Source organism: Branchiostoma floridae, chromosome 11, assembly GCF_000003815.2.
Source record: "Branchiostoma floridae strain S238N-H82 chromosome 11, Bfl_VNyyK, whole genome shotgun sequence".
In the NCBI taxonomy this organism is placed as follows: domain Eukaryota; kingdom Metazoa; phylum Chordata; class Leptocardii; order Amphioxiformes; family Branchiostomatidae; genus Branchiostoma; species Branchiostoma floridae.
In genome coordinates, this window is record NC_049989.1 from 6233259 (window position 1) to 6250254 (window position 16996).

Sequence of the window (16996 nt, forward strand, 5' to 3'; positions counted from 1 at the left end):
GTCTTAAGACTGGTGGCTAGTTGGTCAAAGGCGTCCAGGAGCCTTTCTTTAGTGGCTGTCATGGTCCAGGCTTCTGCGCCATACATCAAGGATCGACAATTGAATTGTGAGGAGCTTAAAATAAGCGTTGCTAGAGGGTCTGGAACTGCTGCCATTCGGTGCTAACTCAGGTGACCTCAATACGACAGCAATTACCCCAGGTGTGGCCATAGGACTTAAGGTTTTGAACCACTTACACTGGGAAGGAAGGACCCCTAGTCTTTCCGTAAGTGTGGTGGGGTCTTTGCCCTATCTGAGGGAGGGCCCTAACCGAAGCTAGGTACTCATTTCTCTACCCTAGTGAAGGGAGGAAAGTCGTGTTAAGAGCCCTTCCCAAGCGCACAAGATCAGTGGCATATCAACAGATTCGAACCCAGAACCTCTGTGTTATGTAACATACACAGTTCCTTCAAACACAGCTACTTCACAAACAGCTCCTTCACACACTACCACTTCACATAGCTCAATCACATAATAACACACAGATCCACCAAAAAGTAGTTACTCAAGCAACTGGATATGGTTCACCGTGACAGATCCTTCAGACACAGCTTCTTCGCTGAGCACAAACAACCCCTACTGCTAAAATAGCTTTTGCCCCAATAGGCTTTCGTAGGTCCAAGTAGCCTGACGTGATAGCCAGCCCAGGTAGATAGCCCAGGTAGACAGCCCAGCCTTTTCCGTAAACCCACCATGAATCACTAAAATCATGAATAGGGAAATAAATTTATCCTTAGGCCACGTTGTTTTGATTATATGGATGACATCCGCGCTCGCACCAATTTTCGGCCATTTCCAAAAAAAAAAAAAGTTTTCGATCACACAATAAATTGTAAAGCAGCTGTAAAATGAGCACAAATATTCCGTAGATTGAAAAAAAAAGTATCAGAAAACAAATAACTAATGCCATAGAATGCCAAAATGAATCTAAAGTCAAAGAATAAGATGTGAAAGGACAGAAAAATCTATTGTTGGTTGGGGGAGATACCAGTACAGAAAATTCAGGTCCAGAGGATCATTTCCAGGTCCGGACATGAAACTGGACCTAATTGTCTGTGGAAACTTGAGAACTGGCGATACTCAAAACAATGGTAATTGGTCAATTTTGCTACAAAGGAATCCGTTTGGTGGATTATTGGACTCCCACTGCATTTTAAAATCCCATCTCCATGTAATAAAGGCTAACTGTCTCTGTACCTTTGACTGTAGAAACTTGGTGCAATTGACTATAAAGTACTCTACTTGACTTCATGGTCCATGAAGAAAAAATGTTTTGCACCCGTATGATGTACTGGTCCCTACACCTAACGGTTGGTATACGATACTGTGTGTGTTTAGTCCTATGTTAAACCTTCCTGGCCACTTTGATTTCATACTGAAGGCAACTTTTTTTTTTGGCCAAACTTTTTTTTTATTCGCTCGCTCCCTGCTCGCTCGCATCAGTTTTGGAGTTCCCGGGGGATGTCATCCATATAATCAAATCAACATGGCCTTATCAAGAAGAAAAAACAACTACTGATGGAAAGCCAGCTTTTCAAGTCTCCTAGGTACCATTATGCTCATATGGTCACGTGGCTAAACAACGGCTCACGTGACCAAACAACTTCCCCACATGTGTCAGTGGCGAACACACAGCTGAAAAGATGTCCGAAAACGGTGATCCTAACGAAATGGCGGAAGATGTGAATGAACTTCTGCTGTCTGCGGCTATGGATGGATCAGTTGAAGGCGTCAACGCAGCATTGGAAGCTGGTAGGTCGAACCAAGACACAGTTTCCCCGACATCTGTGGAGATGTTTGTATTAAAGCGCTTGGATTGCAGTCATAACGCATCGCGCGGTTTTCAAAATGGCGGGAGAACTGACAGCATTTTTGATCATGACATTTCAGACTATGTTCTCTCTGTATCTCACTAGCGTGTTTTTAAACATGAGAATATCAGGAATGACGACACTGGCCAACTTTGTCAACTATGATCAACTCTACTTTCGTCCTCGCTGCACTGCCCTCATCGTGACGCTCGATCTCGCATCATGCAAGGGGTCCCGCGTACTCTCCAAGCAGATTTTTTAGTCGTTTTTATCGGGCTTTCTATTTTGCATTCTATCTTGCCGTGTCAAAACCTAACCTTTGGCTGGCGTACTTAAAGAAAATGACAAAATAGAAAGCCCGATATAAACGACTAAAAAAAAACGTTAAAAAAACAGCTGGAGCCTAACCTCTGCTTGGACAGTAGGTCCCGCATCCGTTTTGGAGCAACACAACTCATTACGAGAAATGCAAAAAGGCCATGAAGGACACTGGCCAATTGGCAACTTCCGAAACGACTTTATAGACCAGGAGCAAGGAGGTTACTGTAAACGTTAAATCCTTACCTGGACCCCAGGAGCTCTTTCAAGGTTAATTCAACCTCCTTGTTGGACCCCAGCGCACGGGAACTGTCAAACTCACAACATCTGTGTACAGTAGCCTCCATAACAGGCTTTCTGGGGCCTTTTTGGCTCACTCACTGGCCAGTATTGTAATCAGCGACCCAGTACAAAAAGAAATGGCCAGCAAAAGTGTATTATGAGCCAGAAAAGGACCTGCTATAGAGGCTATAAGTATAGGACGTGTCCAGGTGCTGGCGCATAACTGGTTATGCTAAAAATGTAACATTCCCTATGAATGCCGGGAAAGGGAGTTTGTCGTGGAAGGAGTTTCTCCCAAACTACCTTTCTAGGCAAACTTCTTTCCACAGCAAACTCCCTTTCCCGTCTAATGGAGATCAAAATAAACAAACAAACAACCTTAGCCAACTTTGAAACTAGCCAACCAGCGCCCCCTCCCCCCAATAAGATTAGATAAAAGCCAGCCCCATTCGAAGTCTGCGAAGGAGGCTAGCCGAAAACTTACATGGAGTCTTATTCGCAATTGACTAGCCTGGTATCCAGCCGTAATATAGCTCCCGAGTCTCTTCTCTCCTTTTCGCAATTAGTATGAATTACGAAGAGGAGAGAAGAGACTCGGGAGCTATATTATGGCTGGATACCAGGCTACAAATTGACTGCTAGGATACATGTAGTGTCAACCTTTGAAAGCCCTGTGTCTATTCGTGAGGACATCTTATTTTGAGCATTGAAGTCCTTGATCTTGGAACCTCAGGCTCCATATCTTATTTCATCCAAGAAGCTCTTATCTTGCTTGGATGGATCAAACAATTTGCGTTGATCTCAGAGCTAACGTAAGTAACTTATTTCATTTTCCAAGCAAATCTTATGGTCTACAGCGGCCTGGCCATTCGTGACTTTGTTTTTAAAAAAAATTGCGATTATTGCTAGTCCCGACCATAACATCTGCTTCCATAATTAAAAGTACTTCTCTCCAAGCAGAGGTTCGGTTTGCTGGCCAGCGGACATGAAGGATTCATGAATGAAGTGAACATCAGTGAACGAAAATGTAAAGCCCGCAGAAAAAAAAGCATAAAACACATCAAACACAGCCGAGGGCAACAATCTGGAGAGTAGATAATTCCCTCCCTTGGGTTGATAGTTATATACTGATCACTTTCTTCATCTTATACCAAGTCCTTGAAACTTTCAAATACGATTGGCAGTTTTCATCAGCTGTTTGTTTTGACTAAGGTAAGGAGATGGGTTTGACTTCCTTACAAATGATATCAACGTAATGAAATCTCGCATGTGCAATTCATTTTCAACGCAGGTGCAGACATTGACTTTGACCAGTTGGATGACTGGAACCCGGGCGATGACACAACCTTACCTCCAAGCACGGCATTGCTCATTGCTTGTCAAAAGGGGCATGTGGACGTAGTGAAACTGCTTCTCCACAAGGGGGCGTCGTTAGTGAAGAGATCTATGGGGGCATCGGCTCCCCTTCATGCTGCAGCGTCCAATGGTAGGTTAATCGCAATGCTATTCTCCAAGCAGAGGTTGGGTCGTGGAGATAGTAGTGGTCGGGATTTTTAAAGCAAAAGTAAAAATCCTGACCACTATATCATCAAACTATCTTTGTGACCCAAACTCTGCTTGGGGAAAACAAATGCTTGTCTGCTAACGTTAAGCGCCATATTTCCAAATGTACACGGTAAAATGTAAGTGTAAGGCAGGTCTAGTGTTGGGCCAGAGTGTACTTTCCTGGTAAAACAAATATAGTTACTGTTATTATAATTATTATCATCATTATCGTGAAAGTGACTAGTCTTGGATCATAGGAATCCAAAAACTAATAGGTAACGTTATGGCAGAGTTGCAGATCAGACATCTGACGAAGGTCGGTGAGATCAACTAAAAATCATGATTTATAGTATTTTCTTGTGTTGGAACAAAGTTTATACTTTGGATTCTACCAACGCAGATGACTCTTTATTTGTGTGTTCACATTCACATATCATACTCCGTGGAAGTCAACATTTCTTTATACAAACTTGTATGCATTTCTTGTGTTGCAAACCAAATCTCAGGGTGGACAGAGATAGTGGACTTACTTGTGCAGCATGGTGCAACAGTAGACATACAGGACGGCTTCTACGATACACCAATCATTGGGGCATGTCGCTACAAACATGTCGACACAGTTCGGCGACTGATTGAGCTTGGAGCGAGACCTGATTTGACCAACGGTCACGTAGGCCAGAAGTAAGTGTCAAACATTTTCATCAGAATATAGAATGAACGATTGTTACCTCCATCAAAATGGTGGTATTGCTTTGCTTTAGCCTGTATGTATGTATGTGCCTGTATAATTATTGATACGATACATATGAATTGGTTATGTTTTTTTTGGTGCAGTCTGGAATCCAGTCAGTTAAGAGAAATCATGAGAGCCTGTACTACAATTGTTACACATTTCATATATATTACAATAGAATAGAATAGAATAATAGATTGTAACCTCCATGAAAAACTGAGGTATTGTGTGTGTGTGTCTGTGTGTGTGTGTGTGTGTGTCTGCGCTAATTAAAAGCCAGTAAAACTTGTGAGACCATATAAGTGCACTCAAGGAGTTTATAAATAGAAAATGTATCAATATGTCGTTCCCTAACTGAGTCATACATTTTACTAGGTGGTGGAGAGAAGTTGAAAACTATGATTCTGTGGAAGAGAGTGTAAAGCTGTTACAAGAGGCAAGGAAGACCAAGCTGTTGAGATGCTGCAACCCTAAGTGTGGTAAACCAGGCTACAGGTAGGTATTGCTGATGATGGTTCCGTGGTTGATGAATTATTTTTGGCACAATACTTTTCTCATCCTCAGTGCAAATGTTGCAATTGACCCAAAAAAGTATGTACGTGTTTCAAAAAAGATCGAAAGATTTTCTGTGCATTTGACCCAGTTCCTGATCAGCATTTGTCCCTTTAATACATCTTCTGCAGGAAAACCCTGAAGCTGTGTGCCGGGTGCAAGCTGACCCGCTACTGCAGCCGTGACTGTCAGATACAACACTGGTCTGTTGGACACAAGAAGTGCTGTGGGCATGACGCATACACTGAAGAACGACCAGACTTGGAGAAGAAATTTCTTTTGTACATAGGACAACATCTACAAATAGAAAGGGTGGTATTTGCTTAGGAGCAAATTCAGCTATGCATATACCGAGTATCAGCAACATATATACCCGGCATATATTCCTTTCCCGGCATTCCGTTACCTACGGTACGAAGAGTGAAAATAACAAACATGACTCTTGTATAATACATTCTATATGAAGCGATAGAACTACAGCCATAATCAGTAAACAAAGTACATTTAACAAGCTACATCATGAACTAACAATGCCCCACAAACCTAATCAAGCATGTAACGCTAGTTCACCTTAATTCGCGGGGTAACCATTATTCGTTGTATGTAAAGCGGAGCATTTAGAGATATCAAGTCGACACGAGTATTTTAGACTGGAATGCTATGAAAATATTGCAATTTGAAACCAACGTCCGTCAACTACATATCACTAAATATCTCGTTTTTATAAACAACGGATAAAGGTTGCCATGTGGATAAAGGTGAACTAGCGTTAGCTCTTTCTTGCTATGGACATGATTCAGTTGTCTCATTCTACGTTTTACTGATTTAGTAAGATAAATCCACTTAAGTTGAAGGATTCTGTATGATGTATTAACGTAAGAAGATATAACAGACAGTAAAAGGGTTTGTTGGGTCGTTGATACCATCTACTTGTTCACCAATTTGAAAAGGAGAAATAGTCGTTAATAATTGTGTAAGGACTTTGACAAGTGTACTTCTAGGAAAGGATACAAGGACGCCTATTTATGTCTGCTTGCAAGTCGCTACTATTGGTCATACATTGTTGATTGTTCATTGCGATATCCGTACGTTTACAAAAAGGATGGCGGCCGAGACTTGAGTGTTCGCGCTCCCGTTAGTGACGTCATTTCCGGTTTGATGTCCTAGCAAAGCCGGACCCGCGTTTTCGGTGACAGGGTGTTCAAAACTTGTTTTTAATAGGAGAACCGTGTGCTTTTTTAGTAAATGTCATCTCCACTAGATAAAGCTACGTTTGTTGCAGCTTGTTTGCATATATTCTGAAATTATGGTTTTTATGTGTCACAAGCTGTTTGATATGTAGATGGTCAGCTTAATACTTCAACATAATTGTTCTATTGCAGTGATCTCTTGACGTCTGATCATTATGTTTGAATGTCTACCCTATATGAAACACACACACACAATTGACCATTCCTATAAATCAATCCTCACCTTTATGCCAAGGATATCATTTTTACATTCTGATGGACATTTTATCACAAATTGTACTATGTACTTTTTGCTCATAAATAAACAAATATTTGCCCATCTCCTGGCGTCCTTATTTTCTTTCCTAAACAGTGCCATAATCAGTCAAATAGAATTATTTCGTGAAAGGTTCCGACTCCCACTGACGTTTTAAAATCCAACCTTCTCTTGAACAATGCTAACGTTAACTCAAATGTACTTTTGACTGTAAAACCTGGTAGAAATGACTGTACTCCGTTCTTGTTATTTTCTTTGACCAGGGTAAGCCCTACAACGTTTTGAACCGGTCCAGGAATCTATGTTGAAACTATGTAAAACCTCCTTGATTGATAATAAGCTACTAGTGGGACAAAGAAAAAACAAGGAGAGAAAGCCAACATTTATGTAATGCTTTGGAATAGTCCATACCAGACTGTTTCCAGGGCCTGCACAAACAAACTCCTCGGCTCTAGGGCCAACATGCCCCGAAGGAACATTCTTCTATCCAGGCTAATATTCCGCACTGTTTAGGTGGTTACATAGGGAGATCGTTACCTTCTTTTGACTATCCCCGCTTACTGTCATCAAAGAGGTTATCCTTGCTGTTATCTATTACATAAGGGGCAAGTTCAACAGTCCGTAAAAGATGGCAACCAAACGCAAGAGTCACATATCACAAGTGGTACCAAAGTCCTTCTAATCTTCTAATCAGGCTGACTATAAAATCAGCGTACCTATAAATACCTTTTCTAAAACTTTTGCTTTCTCATTCTACCCGTGAGATCACGTGACACGCATTAGTAGTGACGTGGCAAAACAATAGGTCACGTGACATACCCCTTTTATCATCTCAAGCTTCTGCGTTCTTGACCCAGACAGTTGGCGTGAAAGGTGGACGACAGCTAGGGTTCTAACGAAGTCGGAACGACGATGGCGGAAAATGTGAATGAAGCGATGTTGTATCTTACTAGGAAAGGTTCAGTTGTAGGCGTTAAAACGGCTTTGGAAGCTGGTAAGTTGAACCAAGTTGACTATGTAGGAGTTTTGGTTTCAACAAGGAGTTTTTTGCGTTTCGTCGCCCTCTGGCTACTAGATTTTACTTCAAGAAAAAGACAGTTCACACTCATAAATGTAGACGAAACGCCAGCTTTTTTTAAAAGCACTTGTTTATCAAGTTGATGAAAGCTCATTGGTTCCGATGGTAGTTTGTTAGTTGGTGGGAAGGCCGGTCGAAAAAAAATATGATAGGAATAGGTCACGATTTTTCCCACCAACCTCTGCTTGGAGAGTAGTTTGTTAGAGCTGTGTGTTTCATAGCCTGGTGACGGTGACCATACCATCGGGCGTTCGCTGGCTGTTGTCTCTTCGGTGCCGTGAGGGTAAGCGGCCCTTCCAGTTAATTAGCGCAAACTGTAATCTCTTCTCCCCATTCGGAAGTACCCTCGTTGCCCGAGAACAGCGCTCAGCGGCTACGGCTTCAGTTCTCGGGCCCCTAGCAACACATGCCCCGTAAAATCGTAATTTAGCCGGCCCGGGGAGTTATGCCGCCGGAAAACTGCGGGGTCGTAGCATAACTTCCTTGTAGGCCCGCCAGCGCTGTTCTCTGACAACCAGGGTACCCAAAAAAAAGTTATCCTTTCGCTGTTTTTGGACGACTTTTATTCGTTTTCGTATTTTGCTATAGTCCGTTTTTGTTTTGGCCTGCGTTTTTTGTTGGTTTTCTAGTTTGGTTGGTATCGTCTGTTTTTCTTTCGGCTGGCCTGGACACTGGAACTGTGAATAGGGTAGCACCTGTGCATAGTATAGACAAAATGTCATTTTCTCTAGGCCTAATTTTCTCCTATGGCCTACTATATGCAATTTAGCGTATACTGCGTACTGTTGTTTTATTTTAGACATCCAGTTTACAGCAGAAATGCAGTTGGATTTAAACTTCTCTCCCGAGTAGATTTTTTAAAAAGAGCCCGACCGAGGGCTTTGGACCAGTAGATGATTATTCAAATGTAAGATAAGATTTGCACACAAGTGTGAAGTACAGTAGCCTGGGTACAATGCACTAGCACATTCTGATCTTTTCCGTTGTGAGCTCGGACAAAGGAAAGTCGAACATGACTGTTGTGGGCCTTTTATCTTTTGTTGTAGCTATTAGTGCAACACACACAAACACACAAAACAACAACAACATTCCCCCCAATCAACAGCTTCAAACGTATCTCATCTATTTTTTGCAACTTCCTAACCAACAATCACAATGAATTGAATGATAATAAAGGCTCAGGTGCGAAAAACAAACTCCGAACGTACAGACTAGTCCACATACAATGAAGAGCAGTATTTGAAAATTACAAACATTCGACACAGAACTACCATTGCTATACTCTCCAAACAGAGGTTAGGCTCCGGCTGTTTTTTGACGTTTTTTTAGTAGTTTTTATGGGGCTTGCTATTTTGTCATGTTTCTTGAAGTCCGCCAGCCAGTATAGCCTAACCTCTGCTTGGAAGTTGGAGAGTACAATTGCTAAACTAAGACCAATTGCCACAAACTGCGAATTGAATCGGAAAGGCACAACTGCACTCCTTTAGAACAAAGTCTGCCGATTTTGTACTTCAAACAATGAAACATGGTAGAAGATGAAGTACACTTCATTGTTGATTGTAATATGTATGTCAATGATAGAAATACTGTAGTTAGGTAATCTCCAAGCAGATCTTGCGTGGCAAAAGACAGTACTACTACTAGTATCATAAGCTGGGGAAAAAGTTTAGCCGGCAGAGGAGTGATCAGGAGTAACTTGGCAAATTTAATCCCCTGCTAGCTAAACTTCTTCCCCCTCCTTGCGATCGTTGCCCAAGCTAACAAATTCCCTGCTATTAAGTCTTGTACGTGTGTCTCTTCACAAGTGTACACTGTATTATAGAAATCCTTTCTGATCTCAAGTCTCAGCATAGATGAATGGGGCAGTTTTGATTATCATAAGAAGTCATAACTGCCTTGTGTTGATAAAACTTTTGAGCTACATTATACAATGACAATGATCTTTATTGCTCATTCTTGCCCAACATGGGCTAAATGCATTGTGTTGTATAGCTAAAGTATGGCTATAAAGTGATTACATTTTATATCATCTACAGAGTCAAAACAAACTTACAGATGACAAAAAAGGGAAACATGTTCTTGTCATGTAATATTTTAACCTCCTTTTTAATACTACTACATGCCGGTATTTGTTTGACTTCCTTGCAAAATCATGTCAACGTCATAACATCTCTTAATCGATTCTTTTAATTGAATCATGGATCACCAAATGCAGGTGCAGACATTAACTACAAACCAGGCTTCAAACAGCCGGGAAACCGCATCACAAGCACCGGCACAGCACTCTTCAACGCTACCAGAGATGGGCATGTAGATGTAGTGAGGCTGCTGCTCCGCGAGGGGGCGTCTGTGGTGCAAAGATTTGGTTCACTTGCACCCCTTCATGTAGCAGCGCTCAAAGGTAGGTAAACAGAAGACGAAGCCCTAATATTACTAAGATCTACTAACAGCTTACGCTAAGGGCACAACCCACCGTACGTGCAAATACGTGTTGTCTACGTGCCAAAACGTGTGCAATCTTTTGGGATCCGTAAGTGGTAAGTACCGCCTCCGTACACGTGACTGACGTGGCCTCCCAAAAACGCACGGACAAACTGCACGTACGGCGGGTTGTGCTTTTAGCTTTAAAAGTATGCACCCCACCCCGCACAAAAGAACGACGCCGGTCCAGAAGTCTTTACATTTCACACGTGTGATTATAGATACATTGTACATAACTTACATTACGCTGTATTATGTGCATTCTTATTCGTAGAAGGCATTATCTTTGCTTGATATGAATCTATCTACTAGTATTGTGTGCCAATCCTATGTAAGGTGGACAGCAGTGGTGGATTTGCTGGCTCACAATAAAAGGATATTCACAATGATTTTAAAAATTTCAGGTCATACAGGAAGGACGTGAAATATACATCATTTATAACTTTATACAAGAACATGTGTTTACATTGCATATTACTTCATGTAAGGCAAAATTTGATTGACGTGTATTTCTTGTCTCGCAAATGTAACCTAGGATACACAGAGATAGTAGACTTACTGGTGCAGCATGGTGCAACAGTAGACATACGGGACAACTGGGACTACACTCCACTCATGTTTTCATTTGAATACCAAGAGGTTGACACTGCTCGGCGACTGATTGAGCTTGGAGCAAGGCCTGATTTTCTCAAAGACCATGGGCAAGTCTTCAATGTTTTATACCAGGAATGTTTAGATCCACACGCAAGAACCATGATGTCATAAAAACATGAGAATTTGAAATCATTTAACTCTACTCTACTCTACTCTACTCTACTCTACTCTACTCTACTCTACTCTACTCTACTCTACTCTACTCTACTCTACTCTACTCTACTCTACTTACTTACTTATCCTCTTCGTCCCTGGTGAGACATAAGGCTATGACCTTCTTCCTCCAACTGGGTCGGTCCTGTGCTGCTGTCTGTACTGACTTCCAGGAGAGACCCATGGACACCAGGTCATCTGACACTGTTCTCCTCCACGTGGTTTTGGGTCTTCCTCTTTTTCTTTTACCGTCAGGTCTCCAAGTTAGTGCAACTTTTGGAATTCTGTTGTCAGTCATTCTCAGAATGTGGCCAAGCCATTTTAACCGCCTGTGTGTAATTTCTGTAGTTATTCTTCCACATTCGGTTATTCGGTGCAGCTCTTCGTTTGTTATCTTGTTAGGCCAGAAGATGTTGCATATTTTCCTAAGACAGTTGTTGTGGAATGCGTCTAACTTCCTCATATCTGTCTTGGTGGCCCTCCAACTCTCAGCACCGTAGAGAAGGACTGATTTGACATTACTATTGTATAGCCTGATTTTGGTTTTGCGGCTGTATTGTTTGGACTTCCAAATGGTTTGCAGACGGCTGAAGGACGCCCTGGCTTTGTCGAGTCGGCTTTTAATGTCTTTCCGTGCACCATCCTGCGTACTCATCACACTTCCAAGGTAAGTGAAGACCCCTACGCTCTCCAGGACCTCTCCGTCTAAACTGATGGGAGGGGTTGTAGGAGTGTTTATGTACATAACTTGAGTCTTCTTTTTGTTAATGTACAGTCCAGTTTGTTTACCCCTTTCGCTTAACCGGTCAGTCTTTTCCTGAAGAAGGGTACGCTTGGATGCTAAGACAGCCAAATCATCGGCAAAGTCAAGGTCCTCGAGGTACTTAGAAGGAGTCCATCTGATACCCCGTGGTCGGTCAGAAGTTGTTTCTTTCATTACCCAGTCAATAGTGATTAGGAACAGTATTGGCGAAAGAATGCACCCCTGCCTGACACCAGACCTGACAGGGAACGATTCGGACAGACTGTTCTCTGTGATGACACTGCATTCAAAATGTTTGTAAAAGGTTTCTATTAAGGTAACTATCTTGTGTGGAATACCATAAGCCCTCAGAATCTTCCAGAGGCTTTCCCTATGCACACTGTCAAATGCTTTCTGGAAGTCGATGAAGTTTATTAGCAGTGGGGAGTTCCATTCAATGCACTGTTCGATGATGTTCCTCAGTGCAAAGATTTGGTCCGAGCAGCCGCGGCCTTTTCGGAATCCTGCTTGTTCTTCCCTTAGTCTGGAGTCTATGGCACTGTCAATCCTTTTCAGGAGGATTCTGCAGAACACTTTACTGGGGATGGACAAAAGTGTTATACCCCTCCAGTTGTCGCAGTTACTAAGAACTCCCTTCTTAGGAATCTTGACGATTAGCCCTTTACTCCAGTCTTGCGGTATGACTTCGTGTTTCCAGATTTTAGCAAACAGGTCAGTGAGGAGAAGGGTAGCTGTCGCACAATCAGCCTTCAGAAGTTCTGCTTGAATGGAGTCTATGCCTGGGGCCTTACCATTCTTTAGTGCCTTTATTGTAATTTCTGTTTGGCTACTTTCCGCTCTTCAATTTTCCTCCAAGTCTCTTGTGTCAGCCATTCTTTGTCCTTCCTCTTTCTATGGCCTAGGACTTTCTTGGCAGTTTCACTGTACACTTTCGTTATGGTATCCCAGGATGTTTCTACAACGTTAGGTTCTTCTTCGTCTACTAGGTTTTCAAGGGCTTTAAAGCGGTTTCTTAGTTCTAGAGCAAATTCACGTCTGATTTCAGGTTTACGCAGTTTGGCAGTGTCAAACACCTTGCATCGTTGCTTGGTGGGAGGGCTTGCTCTCAGCTTCAGCCTGACCTTGGTAACTACCAGATGGTGGTCGCTGCCAACATCTGCTCCGCGGTAGGCTCTCACGTCCAGCACAGACCTCTGCCACTTCTTGTTCACCATTACATGGTCTATTTGGTTGATGGTGTGTCCATCCGGAGAGTTCCAAGTTAACTTGTGAATAGTTTTGTGAGGAAAGATAGTCCCACCTATCACCAGCCTGTTACTCAGACAGAGGTCCACAAGTCTCTCACCATTGTCGTTGATGCTGCCGCATCCATGACGACCCATGGCATCTTCTCTCCCACTGTTATCACTGCCAACTTTGGCGTTAAGATCTCCCATTATGATTAACATGTCATGCTGTGGGGTTTTGCTGATTTCACGTTGTACTTGTTCGTACCACTCATCTTTGATGTCGTCTTCGGCATCATTGGTGGGTGCATAGCACTGTAAAACAGTGAGTCTGCAGTATTTGGAGTCAAATCTGGCTTTGATAAGTCTGTCACTGATGGGTTCCCATTCAAGGAGTGCTTTGGTTGCTTGTTTGTTCATTAGAAGCGCTACTCCATTTGCGTGTTGGCTGTCCTTACCCGAGTATACAATGGTTAGGCCGTCAGAAGTAGTTGTACGTCCTGAACCAGTCCATCTGCATTCACTCACACCAAGAACATCTAGGTTGTAGTTCATCATTTCTCTGCTTACTTGTGCTGTCTTGGATAGTTCAAACATGGTGCGAACATTCCATGTTCCAATCTTGATAGTGTTTTTAGGGCCAAGGAGGCTCCGCTTCGAGCTTCTGACTTCCTGTGGTAGGCTTTCATCAGGAGCTGTCATGGTGCCTGCTGCTAGGCTGGAGCTTCCTGTCAGGCCCTGGGGTCTCGTGGGTACAAAAGTCATAGTTTCAGTAACTCGGAACTTTTTGTGGTGTGGGGTAGTTGACCCCACGCCCAACCCCCAACCTGGAGGGCCAGGTGCCGCCTTTCGTCTGACCTCTCGCCTGTAACCTGCCCGGCATGGTTGAACCTGCCGGGGGCCTATATTGGACCCCCACCGGTATAGCTCACAGGTTCCTTGAGATACTCAAGCCTCCCCACCACGACAAGGTAGCAGCTCTACTCTACTCTACTCTAATCTACTCTAATCTACTCTAATCTACTCTACGGTCGCTAGGAGTGCGATTTTAGTCAGGATAGTGGCCTCGTGTTAGCCTCCAACTAATCTCCAGGCAGATTTACCAGTGGCATAAGATAGTATCAAAGCTGGCCAAGTAGTATAGCCGGCCAAAGGGAGTCATCAGCCACTCTCGTTGCAAACTCCTAGGTCGGCTTCACTCCTCTGGTAGCTTTTTATACTCCCTTATGCTACAGTTGGATCTGCCGGGAGATTAGCCTCTACTAGGCTAGACAGGGTGCTGAAAAAGTACATGAATTAGAAATCGACCAAATAGACAATATCAGTGGTTAGCGTACTTGCCTAAAGAGTTATATCTTCCACTAGGTTGGAAAATCCTGACTGCAGCTGTGACAAGGAGGGTTTGAAGCTCTTAGAAGAGGCGACGAAGTCCAAGCTGTTGAGATGCTGCAACCCCAAGTGTGGCAAACCAGGCAAAAGGTAGGTTTTGCTACTGACGAGCTCTTACTGACGGCTCTACTTTGCCTGAGAAGACCACACTTTTGTCACCCGTCCTATGTTCATCAAATGTTGTTATTGACCAAAGGAATTTACGTTTCTAACTGACTTATAAGTCTTATAGCCTGCAAAAGAAAATTTTGAAAAAGTCCAGAACTGCAGTCTTTAACCGGTATCTGTTTCTTCTGCAGGAAAACCCTGAAGCTGTGTGGCCGGTGCAAGCTGACCCGCTACTGCAGCCGTGACTGTCAGATACAACACTGGTCTGTCGGACACAAGAAGTGCTGTGGGCATGACGTGTACTGTTACGATGAAGATGACCGCTTCGAAAATATGGCTTTGTCAATGACAGATCACGTCCGAAAATATGGACCCGAGTCACTCTTACGTTCATTGGCTTCGTTGGCTGCTCATTCCGTATGAAGCATAGTTGATTACACGATGCTATTACAACCATATCAAAAATAGCAGTGAAAAATCAGTGGCATGTTTTTCTCACTATAGATACTATTGTGCTGGCGTCTCTATGTAGAAAATATCATGCCATGTATGCCATGTTTTCTTGGTTTTTTTCTTCACACTCGCATTCTGTCCAAAAGGTCATAAGATTTCTATTCATCTGTTGTTAGATCAAAGATCGTAGAATAAAGCCATGTGTTAGGTTTCACATTCTCGCCGAATCGTGTTTCATTTAATAAATTCAACCTACTATTTCAACCTGCTATTGAACCAATGACTTGAAGGACAAAGTATGAATGTAAGAAGATATAACAGTTATCGGAAAGGCTTGCGATATTGCACACCAATTTTAAAGAGAAACACTAGTCAATAATTGTTGATTTCGAAGACTTTTTTCACAGATGTAACGGTAAAAAACAACCAACAAACCAAATTCGACAAGACCTTAACCCGACGTTTCGACACTATTTTCTCTGTTATGAAAAACGCATACCTGTTTCTGGTTGGTCACCAAGGACGGACTGTACCACCTAAATCACGTTTGAAAGCTCAGAGACGTAATCTATTACATCCAGGATTCATCCCATCTTTAATTTGTTTTGCAATCAATCTTGTAGTCATTGATGAGATTGTTTCATAGGGATTGTACATTATACATATGGGATACACAATGTGGAAGAATGTTACATCATTTTTGTAGCAATCAACAAGTAGCCAATGTTGGCTTGTATTGTCGAGGTCGCACACCATGTTGGCTTGTAAACATGTACAGCCCATCATGTATAATGTACAATCCCTGTAAAATATAGCAACGTTTGGACAGTAAGTTCTGGTATATAATTTGCTCTTAGTCTTACCTGAGTATATTTTCTGCAATTGACGAATTATCTGTTGTTGTCAGTAAATAGTTCATATTCGGCAAGACAAATGATTCTAAATAATAGCAAGCCGGGCGTGCGATTCAATCCGGGGCACTTCATATGGAAATATCCCATAGAATGACGCGACTTTTTTTAACCAATCAACTTTGATTTGGGATACCAATGACTAATTTTAAACGCGCTATCTAATTGGATGACAGAGGAAAGGACCTTAATCGGTGAACAATGGCAGACGTCGTTAATATTCAACATGGCTAAGCTACTGAGCGTTCCTCTTCTCTGATTGGCTGCAGTTTAATAATCAAATCATCAAACTTCACGTGCAGGAAGACACATTGTCAATGAACCGGTGCTTGTCAAGGATTTGGGTCGCGTTGTTAGTTTGTCGCCATATTTTTCGTCGTTTGGGATTGATTCCGCGCAGGACATTCTACGGAAGATTGTGGGACTGGTCGCCTGGTGCTACACAAATGTTTGAGGTGGGTGGCTTCCTCGTTACAATTTGCTAAATACCAATTGTAGCGCCCCTGCCCTTGAGGAGCTAGGCTCCCACCCCCCTCCCCCCACACAAACATAACAAAAGCAGAAGCGACCACTGCGTCTTAAACCAAATTGATAATAACACATTCGTTCCAGGCGTTAGCTACCTTACCTTAGGTCATGTTGATTTCATTATATGGATGACATCAACGAGAGCAAACATGAATTTAAAATGTTTTCAGCCATACATCGTAAATCGCACAAAGCAGCTTCAAAATAAGCAAATAGATGCTGTGGAATGAATGTAGGACGATACTACAATGTACTACACTACAGTATGTTAACGTTATGTGTATTTGTGTGTGTGTGTGTGTGTGTGTATGTGTGTGTATCTGTGTGCGCGCGTGCGTGTGTGTGCGTGTGTTGCTTATTTCACAGCGCCATAACCCCGACACAAAAATGTCTGACCTGAAGATGTTTTACGTGTATATCCTGTCTCTGTCTATATTCTATTTTTTCAATACAAGTCTATTACAGT

General features: G+C 42.5%; 1 protein-coding gene across 3 annotated transcripts; it reads left to right on the forward strand.

The window, feature by feature from the left end:
- The first annotated feature begins 1602 nt into the window (after positions 1 to 1602).
- Positions 1603 to 15457, forward strand: LOC118426424 (poly [ADP-ribose] polymerase tankyrase-1-like). 3 transcript variants are annotated; one of them, XM_035835798.1, is made up of 5 exons: positions 1603 to 1791; positions 10080 to 10265; positions 10881 to 11046; positions 14507 to 14620; positions 14830 to 15457. In XM_035835798.1, the coding sequence occupies exons 1-5, from the start codon at positions 1683 to 1685 to the stop codon at positions 15059 to 15061; spliced, it is 807 nt and encodes a 268-aa protein (XP_035691691.1). In that variant the 5' UTR covers positions 1603 to 1682; the 3' UTR covers positions 15062 to 15457. The 3 variants fall into 3 exon arrangements, with proteins under 3 accessions (XP_035691691.1, XP_035691690.1, XP_035691692.1); XM_035835797.1 differs by lacking the exons at positions 10080 to 10265; positions 10881 to 11046; positions 14507 to 14620 and adding exons at positions 3742 to 3936; positions 4502 to 4676; positions 5104 to 5223 and having other exon boundaries at positions 1606 to 1791; positions 14830 to 15266; XM_035835799.1 differs by lacking the exons at positions 10080 to 10265; positions 10881 to 11046; positions 14507 to 14620; positions 14830 to 15457 and adding exons at positions 3742 to 3936; positions 4502 to 4676; positions 5104 to 5223; positions 5412 to 6849 and having other exon boundaries at positions 1609 to 1791.
- The last annotated feature ends 1539 nt before the right edge of the window (positions 15458 to 16996 follow it).